Below are 19,781 nucleotides of genomic sequence, written 5' to 3' on the forward strand. Positions count from 1 at the left end.
CGGGCTGTCAGCTGTGATGGAAGGACATTTGGAACTAGGTTAAGGTGAAATAAGGAGTCAAAATAAGCCATTGCACCTGTGCTTCATGAAACCAATGCACCAACTATGGTGTAAGGGATATTTTCAGTAATTTGCTCGGTCCTTTGAGAACAGGCATTGTGAGTAATTTTTTTTTCTGCCTCTGTGTGGTATTCACGTGCCCTCTGAACAGGGAAAAGCTGTGAGACAAGCAGAGAAGCAGATAAACAAAATTCTTATCTCTCTTGCTGTGCCTGTGTTGTGCTAGAGTAGAGTGCAAATGGAGATTGTTTACCTAAAGTGAGGAAGTTTTGTTCCCTTGGCCTATCAGGGCCAAGAGTGTGTGTGTGTCAGACTGTCTGCTGACAGTCACGGAACAGTCAGGAGATGAGAGCAGTTCTGTGCAGTTGTGAGCAAGGGTGAGTACAAGGCAGATTCAGTTTAGCTGCAATGTATATAGTACAGCATAATAAAGTGATTATTTAACCTTCTGATGATGGAGTCAGATGCATCATTTTCTCTCCCTCCACAATGTCAGAATCACCATTGATTTACAATGCCTCTGCAAGCAAGATCTTGAGGAAGAAGCCTTCTCATCTGTCTGATCTCTTCTCAGAGCTATTATCTGAAGGGCACTCATTTCTGGGAACTGTGAAAACTAAAGAGATAATGGATTCACACCTGAGGAAGAACAACTTCTAGCCACTTAGCAATGATGCACAACAGAATTGTTACTGCCATGGTCATTTTCTGTGAGAGCTGCCTTAACGTAACACAAGTGGTTCTGCTCTGGACACAGTCACAGAACAGAACCACTGCTCTACGTAAAATCTTTCTTCTGTATATTCCCCCCATGATTGCTACCTGTGTACCCCAGGCACAAGATGCCACACTGATGTAATGTTTGCTGGTACAAACCCATGGCAAAAATATTAGTGGGCAGCATTACACCCACCTTGTGGCCCACACTTTGTATTTCATATTTACCTCTTTACAACAGGGACAGCTGGGTTTTCCTTTTGGTGTGTGCATTTGGCTATTCAGAGTTCCTTATACTATATGAAGCTTGATGAAATAGGATTTGAAATCTTCTTTGGACATCATGTAACTGATTGACAAGACTGCATATCCTGCATTGACAGGTAGTATTAGGGAATGTAGAGCATCCTGTTGATCGCCCAGAACTCTGTTGTTTTTGAAACGGAACCACTCTGTAGGACATGACTGTGGTCCACTTATAATAAAGCCAAGAACTTTGGAGTCTGTTTTGTTTTGGTGTGGGTTTTTTTTTTTTTTTTTTTTTTTGGTTTTTTTTTTTTTTTTGTTTTTTTTTTTTTTTTTTCTCTTCAGCTTTTTGCTTAGAACTAGATCTCTAATTTCTTCTAATACTAAAGCCAAAACAGATAGTTTGGGGATTCTGCTTGGGTTATGTATACTTTAATGTCAAAAAGTTAATACTGATGTTAAAAGCTAATAATAAAATTATTGGTTCACAGCTCAGTTCACACAGGCAGTTTTTATGTATGGTTCCTCTTGTAATATTGTTATCAAATGTCTCTAATTACTGCATGAAGAAGTATCACAGCTGATAAAAACCCCATCTGTGTTGTTTTTTGTCAGGCAATAGGAGTTTTTATTTCTGTACTGACTGTTCTGGTTTTGGTGCTGATACATCACGGGAGACCAGGTGGTTTGCTGCAGCACCACACCAGCTTATTCCCAAGTTGTCTCATTCCTTGCCCATAAACTGCAAGTGACAATTTCAGCTTCCCATCATACCCAGGAAGGTCTCTCAACCTGAGAAGAGAATATTACTCTTTACTACAGTGAGGCCACTTGGCTATCACAGGGGTGACCTCTGAACAAATAAGAACATGATGCTACTCTGGTAGCAGTGTGGCAGACCACAGTTAGTGTGGCTATTGTGTGTTTCCAGGAGGACAATTTCTGACTACAGGAAAAGGAAACCCACCTTCAGTAGGCTTTCTGGTTACATTTTTCTCTGAATTTTGTTAGCAGTCAGTCCTTATCAACATGTGTCATCAGAACAGAGTGAAACCTTCAGAAAGCTAGAAATTCAGAAGATGGAGCAATTTTTAAATAAAAAGTCTGACAATGATAGAGAAAAAGATCCATGGGAAAAGGGCAACCACTGTTGGAGAAGTGATGTAATCCTCATATGGATAGCTGACAATCGTATAGGTAGCTGTCTGCAAGTCTTTGTGGATGCTAGGTAAAAAATTGCTTTTTATGCCTGTCAGTTATTCAGAAATACTAATTATCTTATAATGTTTTTTCTATAAATACTTTTTTTATTGCTTTAATTGGTCTTTACCATTCACTGTGATAAATACAACAATTTAAATCTCACTTCTGAGTGAAACCCATTTCAAGTTCTAGCTGTTCTTCTACACAGGGAGAGGAAAACAGATTTTCTTTTTCTAACCTGAGGTGGCAGCACATAAGTCTGAACAAATGGCTCACAAAATCTAAACACGGCTGACTCCATTGAGCTCTGCTTCCTCTGCTAGGTAATAATATGAAAAGGTTTCTATGAAGGGTTTCACACTTTCTAAACAAAACATGCTCTTCAGCCAACAAGTCTATTTACAGAACTGATCCAACGGCTGCTCAAAACTCTTCCTTCCTACAACCCACAAACCTCCCACCAACTTCCTTGACAAATGCAACAGTTCATGTTCAAGCCCTGCACCTTAAGTATCCCACAGGTTATGCTGAAAATTCTAAAACTATATTAAAAAAATTTTAAAGCCAAATCCAAGCAGTTTCCAAGTCAGGTGATCAGAGAAGATGCTCTTACAACACAGATTACGGATTTTTCTGTTCTTCCACATGCTTGCTGCACAGTCTTGGGCCCTGCAAGTCTCTCCACCATAAAGATTTAGCAAGTGCACCTGTGCAGCTGTGCCTGTGACTCACCTACCAGATTTCTTCAGCACAACTGGTGAGAAAGCAACCACAGCATCATTCAACAAATTTGCAGGGCTGTGCTCCGAGGTGTACACAATGTTACACAGTACAATACAGAGATGCACACCCCTCTTGTAAGCTACAGACACCAGAAGACATGGCACTTGAGAAGTCCTTGGGTGTGAGAAAGAGCAGAGCAGCCCCTATTTCTCCACAGGTCATTTTGAGATAAAGAGCAGAGACTTGTAGTTAGGGTGTTCAACATCTGGGTCTGCTTTTTCCAAAAGGCCTCCTACGCCGTGCAGTTTTCGGACTGTGCAGTTTATCTCAAATTAAGCATGGGTGATACTGGTCTGCCTCCCAGAGATGTTATAAAGGGCAACTTATATCAAGATGAAAAAACACCAAGACTACAGTGAAGGAGCAACAGAAGCAGACCTGTCTTGTTTTTTACTCTGCAAGTTTAGTGCAGTTGTACAATTGCCCTCAATACAGGGAGATGCAAAATAAGGAGGCAGAGCTTCCTGAGGTGAAAAGATGGAGTGGGAGAGCCCTGTTCAAGACAGGGGGAGGTAAGAAGGGGCTGGAGCAGGATAGCAGCACACAGTCTATTTGAGCTTAAATAGGAAGGTCACCAACAATTGATTTTCCATTTGATAGTCTAATGAATGACAGTTTAAAATTCAGTGCGCTCCACTCTCTAAGGTGTTTTATCACCCTTTCAGAATTTTTTCTAGTCACTCTCTCTGAAAGCACATGGTGGCAAGAGTGAAGAATGCAGCCCAAAGAGCAGACACACTGAAAAACGAAGCTTGTGGGGAACATGGAGGAAAGGCAACCTAGGGAAGATGGCACTGAGAGTCAGAGGGTGAAGTGTAGGGGGAAACAGCATTGTAAATTTTGTCTGGAAACCGTTATTAATAAGTTCTGTTTTTTCACTAGTGTTGGAGAAATTAAGGTCTTGAGAACCAAAACTTTCCAGTCCTGCCCAACCCCACAGACTCAGAACTGGAGTCAAGAGGAAGCTGTGCTGCTACACAGAAAAGGAAGCTTAATAATTTGGGTTGAAGAAATGAGTGATAGGATCTCCTTTTCTATTAATGGTTATGAATCATCATTAACAATCCTTATTAAAAAAAATATTGATGTCACCAGCAGAACTCAAGCTTAGCTCTGGTATTTATTTTTCCTTCTGTGTCTTTCATCTGTCAAAACTCCCACGTTGGCACATGATAATTTTTTAGAGCTGAGTATCTCCCTGTTGGGACCAGGCCTGTTTATCTCTGATGCTCTGAGCCCAGCACCTCTGAACAGCAGCAAAGACACCGTCAGCAGGCTGGCAGACACCAGTGATACAATACTGACAGAGGATTTGCTAATTCACTCTAATCATGTCACTGCAGCAAGTTGAAACAGGTTTCAGGGCACTTCTATCAATTGTTCTCTCACAGCATCAGGACAAATAGTACATATACACCTCACTTGGGCTCTGTGATTTTTTCATCTTTGCAGTCACACTGATGACTGTCCATGTTTGTGCTCTTTGGATTTCCATCAGACACCTCAGGGCATTGATTACCAGTGGCATGATGACTTCTGGAATTTTCAAGGCTATTTCAAGCATCTCCATCCCTGGAGATTTTCAAAAATCTCCTTGCAGAAGAAGGCCCTAACCAATCTGATCTATCTTTGAATATGTCCTGGCTTAGGCAAGAGGGTTACACTAAAGACCTCCAGAGTCCTTTGCAGTCTAGATTGCTCTGTGATTCTTTGATGTCTACTTGAAAGCAATGGCATTTTGGCCTCAGAGTTGCTTTCAAGACTGGGAGATCCATGCCCTTAACTGCAGGCTCAAGGGCGTAAGAATCACAGATTAAAATTCCATCTCAGGACCACAGAGAACCAAATCTAACCCAAATTTTATATAATTACACAGTTCTACAACAGGGAAGCATTCCTGTGATTTTATAAGCAGCCATGGTCCTCCTCCAGACAGAAGACAATGCTCTAGTAAGGCATTATGCCCCTCCCTGTCCTTTTTGACAATTAAGCATTATGCTTAGATCCATCAACCGCCTTCCTTTCTTAATTATGAAATGCTTCAGAAAGTTAAGATGGTGGAAACTGGACTTAGCTAGTCTGCTCAGCATTGTATTGTGTAATGAACTGTGCCAGAAGGTCTCCCAGTCTAGCAACATCCAAGCTAGGGCCCCAGGAAGACCCAGGCTCAGCACTGCAGATCCCTCATATTGTATTTCAAGGTGTCATTCACTAGTTACAGATGCATCCCAAGTGCTGCAGGAAATAGTGGGTGTATATCTTCTGTTACTACACACTGACAGCTTCACCTTTGCTTTGCTGTGAATAAACTTGTTTCACATCCAAAAAAAGAAAGCCAAGGGCATGCCATAAGGTATGGTAGAATGCCAGGAAATTCTTATGAAAACAAACAAAAAACCAAGTATGGTTCAAGGCTTTTTAACAGACCCACAGCAAACCTGGAAGGTGATAAAGCCCTTGTTCTGCAGCTTTCAAGTCAGCTGAAAGCACTTCAAAAGACCTTTCTTAGCTGCCATATGGGAGATGGGCTGATTCATTCCTTGCTAGCTAGGCCCATTTCCCAGGCAGTACCTCTGGCACTGCGACTGTGCAGGGCCAAGAAAGTCCTCCAAAGAATATGTGAAAAAACCATTGCTACTGTGAGATCCAGAAAGCAACTAATGGCAGGAATCTGATTGCGATCAAAGTGGTTTTAGATCCTGCTCTGCTCAGTCTTGTGATGACACAAAGTGTTCCAGAACTCACCAGGTATTTTTAGAAAAAAAACAACAACCGAAAAACCAAACCAAAAAAAAACAAAAAAAAACCCCAAAAAACCCCAAAACAAAACAAAAAACCCAAACAAAACAAAAAACCAACCAACCAACCAACCCCCAAAAACAAAAATTCCCCCCCCCCCAAAAAACCAAACAAAAAAACAACAGCATAAAAGGGGGCAAGGGAGAAAAGCTGCCTTTTTTTTCTGGGCATGGCTTTGTCACTTATAAACCTGCAGAGACCTTTGCACTGAACTGGTAACTCAGGAGATAGCAGTGTTTCACAGAGGTAAAGAAGAGAGTCGCTGCCATTCAACCAGTGAACGCATCAGGTGAATGAGAAGTTGTCCCGAAAAGTGAGACACCAGCTGGGGCCAGCTTAACAAAATGAACTTGTGATGCAACACCTTCATCTTCATAAGATTTGTGGTCAATAAAGAACAGGCAACTCCTCAGGAATCCTTGCTCCAGTGGTTACAGGCTGTCTTCTTGTTGTTTTCCTATCCAGTCCATTCCAGCCAAATTTCTAGGGTTATTCAGCAAGCACGCTCTGGACAGCTTTAGACTAACATTTTTTAGGATATGCTGCAGCTGTTTTTCACATGAAGAGAAACAGCAGATATGTAGAAACCCTGGAAAGGTCTATCCATATTTCAAGTCCCCAGTCTAAAAGCAGTATAGCCAACTATATAGGCAAACTTAAATTTTCAGAAAATATGAGTCAGGTCTCCAAAATCAAAGGATTGTATGGGTTCAGGTCAAATTTAAGGACTATAGTGCTCTGACTTGGCTGGACTGAGAACCCATTCATTAACTTTTCTTGCCCAGACACAAGCAAATATTGAAGGACTGCTTCAATAGGGTTTTGTTTGTTTGTTTGTTGTTTTTTGAGTTTTTCTGATTTTGTTTGTTTGTTTTTTAGTTCAGGGTGCGTTTCTCATACTTGTTTTTCAAATAGTTTTTCCTGCTCCACAGCTTTCCCCATGCCTTTGAGGTCTCCTGTGAAGTACTCAGGGCTGCAGTGGAGCACAGATGTCTGCAGCACTAACATAACTGAGCTGAAATAACTAGAATTCAACAGAATTACATTTAAACCAAAGGTTTCAGAAACAAAGGGTATGGGCTATCTTATATGCTAAGTCTTGCTAAAAGAATCAAGGCATATCCCTACTCACACAAGTTAAAAAAAAAAAAAAAAAAAAGGCTGTCACTGGATCATTAACCCTTCAAAGGTTTTATGTTTCTCTTAATGGAAATTTTTCACAGAGGCTGAAAACACGTGCTCATGATTTGCCCTGGCAGGCAGTGCAGCTCACCACGGGTGGCACAGCTTACTGAGGGCTCACCTCATCTTCCCTCTGTCATCACAGCACACCTTTACAGAATCCAAATCTCCGGCTGACGTGGAAATCACAAATTCGGGGTGCAGCTGTTCGAGCCGGTACCTCCAGGACAGCGGTACTGAAGCCATCCAACAGGGTTTCGCCACCCCCCGCCAACCCCTGCACGCCGGTGCCAGCGCACCTCGCGTTTCCCTGGGAAGCGGCGAGTCCCTGAGGAGTTATCCGGCGGCGGCGGGAGGACGGTGACACCTCGCGGTCCGACGCCCTCATTGCCTCGGCCGGGACGGACCCGCTGTGGGTTACGGCGGTGCTTTCCCAGCGCCCGGCGGCCGGCACGGCACGGCACGGCACGGCCCGAGGCAGGGACGGCTCCGTGAGGGGAAGGGCCCCCACAGCAAAGGGAAGGCTCCGGGGTGACCGGGCCGCGGCATTCCAGTACCGGAGAGCCGACAACACAGCTGGAGGGTGGCTTATTGCAAGGGCATTCAGTGACAGGGCAAGGGGAGTGGATTCAAACTGGAAGAGAGCAGAGTTGGATTAGGTATTAGGAAGGCATTGTTTGCTGGGACGGTGGTGAGGCACTGTAGCAGGTTGCCCGGAGAGGCTGGGAATTCCCCGCCCTGAAAGTGTTCGAGGTCGGGCTGGACGGGGCTTTGAGCACCCTGGTCTGGTGGGACGTGTCCCTACCCATGGATGATCCTTAAGGAGCCTCCAGCCTGAGCCATTCCGGGCCCCCTCGCGCCGCCCGCTGCCGCCGGCCCGCGCACGCGCGGCGCGTTGCCCGGGAGACGGACGCCGTTACCGCTCCCTCAGGCGCGCCCGCCCCGCGCGGAGCCGGAGCCGCAGCATGGAGCCCACCGTGGTGCCCGTCCGAGCGACCGAGCTCACCGCGCCCGCCGACGGGCCCTACAGCTTCTCTAGCCAGCCCCGCTCCCTGCCCTCCCGCCCCAAGTACCGAGAGCAGTCCAATGCCGCCGAGACGTGAGTGCCGGTGTCCGGCGGGCCGCTGCCCCGCTGCCTTTCCGCGCCTTTCCCCTCGGCCCAGCTCCCTCCCCGAGGAGCGCAGCCTCCGCTGCCTTGCCTTTCTCCCGCCGGCCGGGGGGAAGCCGCAAGCGGCGCTGTCTGTCTGTGCTGTGCCGCAGGGAGAAGGCCCCGGTGCGCTACGGCAACATCATGATCGACCCGAGGGTGGTGCGCGGAAACGTTCTGTCCTTCCGTCCTCCCCCACCGCAGGTACTGGGGTTCCTTAAGTGCATCATGCTGCAGTTTTGTTGGAAAGCCATAGGTAGGGCAGCAAAGCTGTTCCTCATCTATAATTTTAACTACCGAAGCTGTAATTCTACTTGCAATGTTTCACGCAGTCACAGGCTCTCCGGTTAAACCAGCCTGTGTCTGCTTCCAGCTCTTCTTTAAAGCACTCAGTTTCATATGAACTTCTGCAGTTCTGATTTTTTTACCCCCCATTAAGTACTTGATGCCTTTATTTTCTTTCTCTGTTTCTTTAGGGTACTGGTCCTGAGCACAAGTCATTACTCGATAATCTGTTGTCATATGCAAGGTGTCCTCAGGGGGAATTGCAGCTCTTGGGAAGTTGAGTCGTGGGGTAGACTTTGATTTATCCTACCACAGAAGCAGAGCTAAATGGTCCAGCTGTATGCAAAAGCTGCTTGTGAGGATGCCAAAGCATTTTGTTTGTATTACTGCTATATCCTGATATAATAGTAAATCATAGAATCTTAGAGTGGTTTGGGTTGAAAGGGACCCTAAAGATCATCTAGTTCCAACCCCATGCCATGTCCCATGGGCAGGGACATCTTCCACTGGTCCAGGTTGCTTGGAGTCCCATCCAAATGTGATACTTTGTTTTCAGAGAATATTTCTACGTAGATAATTTGATCACATATGAATTTAAAGCAGTATTTTAAAAAGCTACTGTTTGAAAATAGCTTTGTGTTTTCCAGTAGCCATTTCTAAGAGTGAATTTTATGTAAGTTTTTTTTTATGAAGTTCAGTGATATTTATCTGATGTTTTCTGACGTTTATCTCAATCTATAAGTAGAATATTGAATTTAAACATTATTATGAGTTTCTTTTGTTTCATCAGCAATAATTGGACTATAATTTTTATATAGCAAGCAATTATGTTCATAATATGATAACTGGACTTAAGTCTGTTTGGCCTCTCAAAATTTGAAAACATACCATTTTAATATACTTTATCTAACAAAGTTCTGTATACAATATTCACTTTCAATTAAGAAACTAATTAATTATTACTCTGAGCATTAGGTGCCATTATTATGTACTTGTAGGCAGCTAGCATAACTTATTAATTTCATGCTATATATATTTCACTCTTTAAGTCTGTGAAAATTTTGGGCCAGGACCCAGGAAAGTAAATCCAAAATACTAGATAGCTAGCATTAAAATCAAAGAGCAGCCTTCATTTTTCTGTAGAGGCAATTGAATATAATTTTCAAGTACAAAGTGTATTCTGTTTTGTGGGTATCTTTCTTCTTCACCCCTGCTCAGAGTACCGAGTCCCATACCCTTGAGGTTAAAAGGCAGAGGAGAGCACAGAAACAGCTACTGGCCAGAAAGTTTACACAAGAGCAAGTTCAGCCAGGAACGCCGGAGCCTGTGGAGGGCAGAGAACATGTTTACGTGCAGACAGGTAAAAGGCTGCATTTTTTTATATCTGTCTGAAAACAAAAGCTTGTTGATCTATATTCACTTGCTAAATTGGTGATGAAATTGGTAGAATCACACAGTTTAAAATCATAGAATGCTGGAATTAGAGGTTCTAAACTTGTTTAATTAGTGACATTTTCCCAGGAGGTCTATTTTAGAGAAATTCCATATATGCATAAAATGGAAGGTTTTAAAACTTTTGCTTAAGGTGAACTACTGTTTTTGGAGCACTTCCATGAAGTGCACCTGACATTACAGAGAACACAGCATCAGGTGGCCTTTGCAGCAGACTGACCTATGTTTTGAGAAGCCTTTTTTCTAACTTTCTAGAAAGCATTTTATTGCACTCTTTGGATGTAATTCAGAATATAGAGTCATCAAAACCAGTTGAAAGCTAAAATGAAAGGAATCCCACTTTAACTATTCATTGTGCTTTTGTTTCTAGAACTGTATTTGGAAGAGATTAGTGATCGGATAATAGAGGTTGATGGAGAGTGTCAAACAGATGAATTTTTGGACAGACCACCCACTCCACTCTTCATACCAGCCAAATCAGGAAAAGATGTGGCCACTCAAATCAAGGAAGGAGAGGTATGAAATCAGGTCCACAAGTGCTGTCAAAATATCTCTCCTATCCAAAACACATTTCTGATGCAAAATTGAAGTAGAAACAGAAAAGAGCTAATCCTCACAGAACATGCCAAAAAAAAAAAACCAAACCAAACCAAACCAAACCCACCCAAACCCAACTCACCAATGTCTGCTTTGAGGTTAAGGGCAAAATTAAGGAAGATGTGTTGCCACATGCACTGGTTCTGCTGCTGTCAGCTAAGCGATAGTGTTGAGAAATGCTCTCTTCTGTAAAACGTCCAGCCCAAGAAGTGACTGGGAACACAGAAATACAGTCTAGGCAAATGCTTAGCTTCTCCCTGGCAGTCCCCACAGGGGCTGTGGGAGGCTGTGTGGTGTCTCAGGCCAGCCCACTCACCACTTAACCCCCAGCAGCACTCGTGATTCTCTCTGCCTTAGCTGACACTGGTCCCCCACCTGCACTTCTCCATCCTGGCTTCGGTACAAGGGCTTTGTTCATCCTCCTTTTCTCCTTGCCAATCCTTGTTAAGAGTAATTGTGATCAAGGGACATTTATCTCTTGTTTCTCTGACTCCCATCCTCAGCTGTTTGACTTTGATATTGAAGTTAAGCCAATCCTGGAAGTGTTGGTTGGAAAAACAGTTGAGCAGGCTTTGCTGGAAGTCATGGAAGAAGAAGAGCTGGCCCAGCTGTGGTCACATCAGCGTGCCTTCGCAGAGCTGCGTAATGCAGAGTTTGCTGAATTACAGCGCTTGGAAGAGCAGGACAGGCGAATCAGAGAGGAGAAGGTAGGACTTCCTAAGGAACTTCCTGTCAGAAGGGAGAAAAACATTTCCAGTGCTGAACAACAGCCTGTGATATAAGTTGGGTTTGCCCAAGAGGGTACTGTCAGCTTTGACATACCTTAAAGCATTTTGATGACATACAGCTGCACTCTGCCACTTTCTCTCATACAACAGCACCACAATGTTGTGTTTATTTGGAGCAGTCATGCTTGAGTGACTTGGTGTAGTTGACCTGCTCAAAAGGTCAAAACCAAGAGCATTTTCTTGTGTACTTGGTACAGCTGTTTCTTAAGCCTTTTTGTTATAATAAGTGCTAAACAAATAGTCAGAATGCTTGGAAGTAAGAGAGACACCTCCTGGTCTTTCACACACAATGCATGCTCTACTCTGTGTGTACGCATACATCTCAAGATAGCAAAGTATTGTGACATATTAGTAATATTTAGTAAATAGGAATAAACAGAGAAGGCAAGTGTTAATTACTTACTAATTTTCAGCCCTGTATAATTGTGTTTTCTAATGGTTTCCTGAACCAACTTGAGTTTTAATCTTTTTGTATGTGCGATAGGATCTAGTATTGGAAGATAAAAAGTTTGGGAAATACTTATCCAAACTACATTGTATTCCAAGGCAAATAACCAGCTTGATCTGCAATAATAAAGCAAAAAGTTGTGAGATTAATGTATACTAAGGCATCATATAAGGGTCTTTTGGCCAGCTCTGATGCCCTTATTTTGCAGACTTGTCAAATTCAGAAAAGGAATACTACAGAAATGTGTTTCTCTGTAATTTGGGATATTTTAAGACTCCATAGGTTAAGTACAGACTTGCTTTGAAGCACTCTTTCATGTGAGGAATTTCAGTAGAAGTTAGAGGCAGCAAATACCAGGTAGTGATCATAATTATCTGTACTTTTTACTATCTTTGATATTTATGGGACACACACTGTGATAATTCTTCAAAATCTAGATCAAAGGAGTCACAGCTAAAGGCCTCTAAGTTTTACATGCATAATTGCCTTGACAGGAACGTCGCAGGCTGGAGCACCTGGAAAAGCTGCGGAAACAGAAAGAGACTGCAGAGAAAATTGCAGCTCGGGCATTCGCTCAGCGTTACCTGGCTGATCTCATTCCTTCAGTCTTCAACAATCTTCATGACAGTGGATTTTTTTATGACCCTATAGAAAGAGGTTTGTTTTGTTTTTTCTTTTTAAATATGTGAGCAAAGTCATATAATGCTCAAAACAACTGTGAAACATAGCATACTATCCTATTATTTAGAATAATATCATAAGACTATTCATTTACATTTGTGGCTGAACACAAAATCCATTATTGCTCATCTGTACAAATAGTGAAGAATAAGCAAGAGCTGACAGTGTGACAATGAGAAGAGCTACTTTGGAGCTGGACAGAAATAAATGGATGGTTAGGATTGGGAGAGAGATTCAAACAGAAGTACATGTATTTTTATAGATCAGACAAATCAGTATGTCATTCTGAATATTTTTTAATGATTATCAGAGCAAGTGACTAATTAGTCACTTCTAATTAGTCAATTAGAATTAGGCCCTGAAAATAATTTTGGAATTGTATATCAGTGACTTCCAAGCCCTTAGAATCAGCAGCATTTCTTATGAGCTACCTTGCTGCACCCCACTTCACCAGTCTCCACACTGGCACAGACACAGCTTGGGAATGGTTACACTCTCTCCAGGGTAAATCATGAGGTCAATGCAGAAAGGGAGTGTGTTTTGCAACCAGGGCAGGCTTTGGGATCACAGTGTACAAAAAGTATCATTTGAGAAATACATAAGTAAGCAAGAGCTCCTTAGTCAGACAGAGCAAATGCATTCAGCAGACCAGAAGCCAAATGTCTTTGGAAAGAAAGGCAGGAAATGTTATTCTTCTGACTTGCTCAGGATAGTTATTTTGATCCCACTAGAACATGACTGTGTATGGGGGGGTGGGGGGCGTATCATCCCTTAATTGTTGTAGCAAATAAAAAACAACCACCAAGTCCTGTTGGTCATCCTTTATAAAGTGACATTTCCCCTTTGTTTCTTCCTGCTGAATTCTGACAGATATTGAGACAGAATTCCTTCCATGGCTGATGTCAGAAGTGGAAGAAACACTACAGAAGAAGGTTCTGGGAAGGACAATGCTTGACTGTAAGTCGCCAAATCCTGGAATGTAATCTGGGCTGCCTGATGTTCTTGATTGTTTTTTTTGCTGGTCAGAACAAATGTCACATTTATATGGTCACTGTGGGTTAAGGTAGGAAGTGTCATTTTAGGAAAAGTACCCATGTTTTTTTGTGTTAGGGGTTTTGTTTGTTTGTATTTGTTTGTTGATTTGGTTTGGTTTTTTTACTATATTAACATGTTTTAATGTTGGAAAACTACTACTACATACAACTAGGTAACTGATTTTCAGCTGAAACAATGGAAGTGTTAGTCATGCTGCACTACCCACTATCTTCTGACTTTATACTGTTTGAGATTTGTTAATGCTGGGAGATACAACACCTATGTTAGGAACAGAATGGTTAAAGAACATATTTTTTCTGCTGTAAAGCTTCTACTTCCTCTGTGTTACACAGCCACCACTGCTTTAGTGTTCTCTGTAGCACACCTGATTGTGCCAGTGGGAACAGAAAAGCCCATCCTGTGTACTGCCACATGTATACCATGAAAATTTCTTAATTTTCTTGTATAAGCTCATGGAGCTATGGATTATTTTCCTACATTGAAAGGAGGATGATGGCGGGCCATGGTTGACTGAGAAGTGACCAATATTTTTCCTCAAAACAAGGGCTTACCTCCTTATCAGTCAATAGTCTTGGCCTTGCTTATGAAATAGATTGAAATATCAGTCTTCTTTGGCTAGTTCAAGCTAAATATTTGGGCTCTTTTCTTAGTTTAGAGGCTGCAGTTGAAACACCTGAAACACCTGGATTCTGTCTTGTGTAGAAACACAAAAGTATGGTGTATTTGTGCTCAGCAGTGCGCTCCTAGATCAAACCACTTTTTTACACTTGAATAACATCTTCATTAAATAGTTTTCCTCTTGCTGGGATTTTGGGTTTGTATTACAATTATGTTTGCTTCATTTTGTTTATTTTTAGTTTAATTAGGACCCTGAATTTTACTTGTTAAGGTATAATATGATTTGGACAGTTAAAGCCGGTGCGTTAGGTATTTTATGCTGATACATGTACACTCAAGGATCACTTCTTCATGTAGCTCTTCAGAAGGAAGGGAAATGTCTCTTCTTTAAGAAAAAAATACTGTATGTGACTACTGAACAAGCATCCTAAAGAGAATGTTGCTGCAGGATATAATATTGATGAGAATATCTATCGTGTTCTTGTTAAATCCGTTGAAGTTTTTAACCAGATACCATTTTATTGCTCCAGTCCTTAGATATTTCTTCATTTTCAGAGTTATTTCAGGGTTATTTCCCTATTTAGGGATTTATAGGTCTGTAATATATTCAAAAAATTCTCAAATTGTAGGGTTTTTCCTCTGTGGTTGTAAATGGTGGCTATCTCTGTTTCAGCTTTGATTCGTACCGTGGTTGAAAAGCGCTTAGATGAATTTAGCCATCCACCTCCATCTGCTCAAACAAAGGCACCAGCTGAAGAGCCTGGGGCAACAGATGCAGCTCCCAAGGTGTCTGGGGAGGCAGGTGCTGCTGACCAACCAGTTGCTGAGAAAGAGGAGACTGACCAACCTGTTGCTGAGGAAGAGCCTTCAGATTCCACCTCTTCTTAGCTAGAAGAATAAGGTCAAGAAGGAACAGCAGATTTGGAAACTGAGTAACAAACAGGCAAGTCGTCAAGTTAATGGAGACCAGTGGCTTAGAAATAAGGACTTAATTCCTATCTATTTACAGGTATTGTGCCCTAGCCATGCTGAAGGATGAACCTAAGCAACAGTAGAGCATTAAAACATGTTTTCCCTATGCTGGAGTTGCTGATTTCAGGCTGATAGAATCAAGAGAGAAGTTACTAGTGCAATGAATGGCACAGAAATTCTGTCTCCTTTTACACAATATAATCCATCAAAACCTGTGAGGTTTACAGTTGAAAAGTAATGCTGTCCCACACCCTATGCTAGCAGGTCACGAGAAGGATGTTGAGAGTATCATAATAATCTTTGCAAGTGCTTTGATAATGTTCTTGGAACAATATTTCCTTACTTTCTTTATTTTGAAAGGTAGTTACTACAGCAATTAAATAAATTGCTTTTGATTCATGTTAGTCTTTCCTTTCCTCACAAACTTGAATGGACATCTCAGCAGGTAATAGAGCCAAAGCAGCTGTTCCTCAAGCTTGTCAAGTTCAAATAGTTACCTGCCCCTGGGAATTTCTGCCTGTGCAAAATCGTCCTCAGCATCCTCTCTTAGAGCCCCTCCTGGAGGTGAGGGGCTGGTTCTACATGCTAAGTCCAGTCTCGGTTTTCTTTGTAATCGTCCTTTCCTGTCGGTTCACTGGAAACAGTACCAGACATGACTGACAAAATGTGCCTTCACTGCCTTGTGTAGTTAGTTGTCTGTTCACAGGCCAGTTCCTCGGGTGGGACAGTCCCCGTGACAGAAGTACATCTGGGCTACATTGCAGCAACACCGTGTCGGTGCTGGGTCAGTGCTCCCAGCAGCAGCTGTCCCCGGCAGGCACGTAGGGCCGCAGGGTGGACAGCTCTGCACCCACGGGGGCACGGGGGGGTGCACGGGGGTCTGCAGCTCCTGGGTGCGTGAGTGCAGGAGGGAGCGGAGAGAAGCCAGAGGATGCGGGCGCTGTAGGCACTAGAGGGCATGACAGCCCGCGGCAATCCGGCTGGAGAAACGCCGGGAAGGACACCGCTGGTGTCACCTTTTCACATTGTGCACCCTGCACTAGTGACGCCCTTCTGAACTTCCCTCCTCTGCTGAATCCCAGAACTTTTGCAAAATTTACTCATTTACAGCATGAGGAGCCAATACTTGAATCACCCAGTGCAGTCCACACTGGCTCATAGAATGACAGAGTAGCTGGAGTTGGAAGGGGCCTTATAGATCAACTGGTGCCACGCCTGCCCTGAGCAGGGACATCTTTAAGTAGGTCAGGTTGCTCAAAGTGCCATCCAGCTTGGTGGTAACGGAGAAGGTGGAATCATCTCCTCAGGGCTGACTCGTGACAGTAAAAGAAACAGATACTAGTCGCTTCAGGGGAAGTGCATACACTGCCTTCCCCTTCGGCCTGCTGGGGTGCGAGTCTGACGCTGAGTCCCAAGTAAAGGAAGCAAAACCGGGACGTGTGTGCAGGACGTTCTAAATACTGTGAGTTGCCTTCCCGGGAAGTTGTTAAACACCAGCAGTGCAGGTCAGGACGTTCTGCGGATCCTCACAAGCACGGACAGCCGCGGCACCCGCATTCCCCTGAGAACAAGCTTCCCGCTAGCGCCGCCGCACAGCGAGCGCCCGAGCACGGCCGGCGGAGGAGCTGCATCCCCGGGCCGTCCCGCGCTCCGCTCGGGGCTCACCCCCCGCCCCGTCCCGGCGCTCCGCAGGGGCGGAGCGGGGAGGGGACGCGGCGTGGCCGCCCCTCGTGCCGGCCCTCCCCCGGCCCGCCCGCCAGCGGGGGGCCCGCTCCGGGCGGGGCGCTGGGGGGCGGGCGCCGAGCACCGGGGCTGTCGGACCGGGCCCGCCGCCGCAGGAAAACTGTGTCACAATGTGTCCGACTTCAGGAGGAGAGTTTCGTCTTTACTTATTCATATTCCTCTTCTCCCCCTCGACTTTCCTCACGCCCCGGCCGTGCAGGATCTCCCGCTTGTCCGCCCGCAGCGCCGATCACCGGAGCCCCGGGATGGGCGCCCGCCCCGGCCCCTCTTGCCTCTTGGCACAGAAAGGCCGCAGGACCGCGAATTTGGAGGAGGAGGGGACATCTCCTCATCTCTCCTTTGTGCCTCTCTCCAGCCCCGCAGCCCTCACGGGGCTTTCAGGGCAGAGCGTGGGGCAGCGGGCGGTGCGGTGACCCGCGTGCGGCGGTGGCACCCCCGTGACGAGAGACACGCACGGGTCGTGGTCCGGGAGGTTTGTTCCCGCGTGGAAAAACAACTGCGGCTCCAAAGCTGCTCCCGCCGCTCGCACACGGGTCTCGTCGCCTGCATCAAACCCCCCGCCGGCAGAAGCCGCCGCAGCACGATTTACACAGTTTTCCATCTCTCTGCAGGAGGTGACAGCTTGCCGAGGTCAAGCCTTGAGCTGTCATTGACTCCTACGGGACACACAACTTTTTAATTTTTTTTTTTCTTGTGTGGAAGAGGGATTTACTACATTTACTACATTTACTACATACAACTACCTAGGATTTGTTTTTTTTTTCTTAAAGTACTTAACTTGGTTAAAATTTAACTTTTGCTTTTTTTTTTTTTTAATTTCTCTATTAGAAGCTTCTGTCACTTAGTCAAATGACAGTTCATTTTTGAGAAAGGTGGATATTGGACAGCCAAACTTTCTCTGAGGGCTGTTGCTTCCTGTCTGACTTTAACACAACAAGTATGTTCCACCTTGCTGTGCATAGCCAGTAAGGCAAACTGCTTTTATAGAAGGTATTTAAAGTAGTTGATGAAGAGCAAAAATACTAGCTGCCTTTACAATACGAGTTAAAACACAATCTTCCCACCTCAGTTGATATTTTTAATTTATAAACAATTATATAGGACAGAATCCAAGCCATGTTTTGGGTACATGATATATCTACATGCATGTTTGTCTGTGGCCACTTTGTCTAACATGATGAGGATCTTCATGAATAAATAGAAATGACACATACTCCTCTTTCCAGGAATCAGTAGGAGAGGATGTGCCTGGCATTATTACCAGGAGATTAGCAATCCAGCTCTGACAGAATGGGGAAGAGGTTTCCAGTCTGAACACTCAGATTGGATTGCATTGCAGTCGTAAAATTAACATCAGCAGGTACAACCTGATTCTTGGTTGTCCCAAAGCTTAGCAGAAAATCTGGCTGTTTAAGTCTGAGACACCTAAGTACATGCAGCAGCACAAGGTGTCAAGCACTCCTGTCCCTTCTTGGCACTTTGCAAGAGTTTTTTGTTGTGAGGTCTTCAGTATGCCAGTGACCCTGCAACATCTCTGCTGTGCTCTGACCCTTCGTCGGGGAGAAATAAAGATGCTGTCATTGGGAATTTCCCTTCACTGGTCCTTCCTGTCCCTGTTGTTGGTTTGGAGAAGCAGCACAAGGAGCACCGCTCCGCCTCTGTGCATGGGGAGTGCTCACATGGCACAACTCAAAATGGGTTGTGCGGGGCAGGTGGCTCTGGGTGGAACACGGGGAGTTGTGCTAAACAGAAGCACAGGTACAGTCACAGGATCGGTGACAAACTGTGTTCTTATTCCTCGATTTTGTTGTGTGTGTTTGCTGCCCTGGTGCCACTGTATCTGCAGTATAGTTTCCACCATTAGTGTGTTACTTGCCCTGAATTGTAAGTCAAAGCAGTCAAAATCTCATTTGCAAACCTAATGGGAGCTGAAATAGATCCTGGAGTACTGTAACTGTGTAATGGGCTGACCGGCACCACTTTTTGAATTGTTCAGTGCTCTGACATATTAATAGGAACTGGTGGTTCTGATCATGCAGATGCTGAAAATTGATAATAAGATTATTTGTGTAAGAAGCAGAAGACGGGACAAGTGGGAATAAAAGAGAGAAATAACATTACAAGGACTGTACCAGTTCCTCTGGACCTGTGTATCAGAGTGAGAACATTAGTGGAAGGTTTGGAGAATTCGGTACAAAAAAATCACATAAATACCAGAAAATAATTATTTATTTCCTAAAGGGGGCCATTAAATAATGTAGTTTATTCTCTAAGTTTAACCAGGGCAGGTTACAAATCCATGCTCTCTAACTAAAGGCAATAACTTCAATTTCCTCTAATTTCTATAATTTTCTCTGCATCAAGAACCTCCTGTTGTGAAGTTCTGTGAGCACTTGCATGTCTTCTCTCAGTGCCTGCCCTTCTGCCAGGACTCTGTGGAAAGGAAGCACCATAAGATAATTCCCTTCCTCTTGACTATTGAGACACATTTAATCTACAGTGCATTGCCAGTGCTGGGACCTGATCTGCTGTCCCTCTGTCAACTTCCTAATTTCTTGAGTGATAATTAAACCCCAAAAAACATCAACTCCCACCCTGCCCATAAGTGAATACACACACTATATTTAAGGCAGTCATTGTAAGTTTGATGTGTTTGAGCACTTGACCTTACACCTAACTTTATGAATCTAAATTGTCCTCTTCAGTAAGAGCTATGTGGCCCAGAAGATGTTTTCAAAACTAGAGTATTGCCAGCTAGTTCCCTACTGGCCCCTCTGAGCTTTTATTTTAAGATGTTCCTGCTTTCAAAGATAAGCATGAGGCCAACAAGACTGCTCCAAATACCAAGGGAACAGCAGTCACACACTTCACACTTCTACTGCAGCCTGTGCCACCGTGCAGGCGGCTGCATCATTTAATTGTCACTAAACCCAGAAGAATCGGATTGTTCTTTTCTTGTGTTGCGTGGAAAGAAGTAGGAAATCTCTGTGAATGATGCCAAGGA

The 19,781-nt window shown here is 44.1% G+C and overlaps 1 protein-coding gene across 1 annotated transcript; it reads left to right on the forward strand.

Annotated features, from left to right (window-relative positions):
* Positions 1 to 7,940: 7,940 nt before the first annotated feature.
* Positions 7,941 to 15,433, forward strand: RSPH3 (radial spoke head 3). The gene is made up of 8 exons (XM_041469938.1): positions 7,941 to 8,089; positions 8,251 to 8,341; positions 9,641 to 9,782; positions 10,245 to 10,390; positions 10,975 to 11,178; positions 12,202 to 12,364; positions 13,259 to 13,345; positions 14,736 to 15,433. The coding sequence occupies exons 1-8, from the start codon at positions 7,956 to 7,958 to the stop codon at positions 14,948 to 14,950; spliced, it is 1,182 nt and encodes a 393-aa protein (XP_041325872.1). The 5' UTR covers positions 7,941 to 7,955; the 3' UTR covers positions 14,951 to 15,433.
* Positions 15,434 to 19,781: the final 4,348 nt, after the last annotated feature.

This window comes from Pyrgilauda ruficollis, unplaced genomic scaffold (genome assembly GCF_017590135.1).
Source record: "Pyrgilauda ruficollis isolate IOZ18807 unplaced genomic scaffold, ASM1759013v1 scaffold24, whole genome shotgun sequence".
Lineage (NCBI taxonomy): Eukaryota > Metazoa > Chordata > Aves > Passeriformes > Passeridae > Pyrgilauda > Pyrgilauda ruficollis.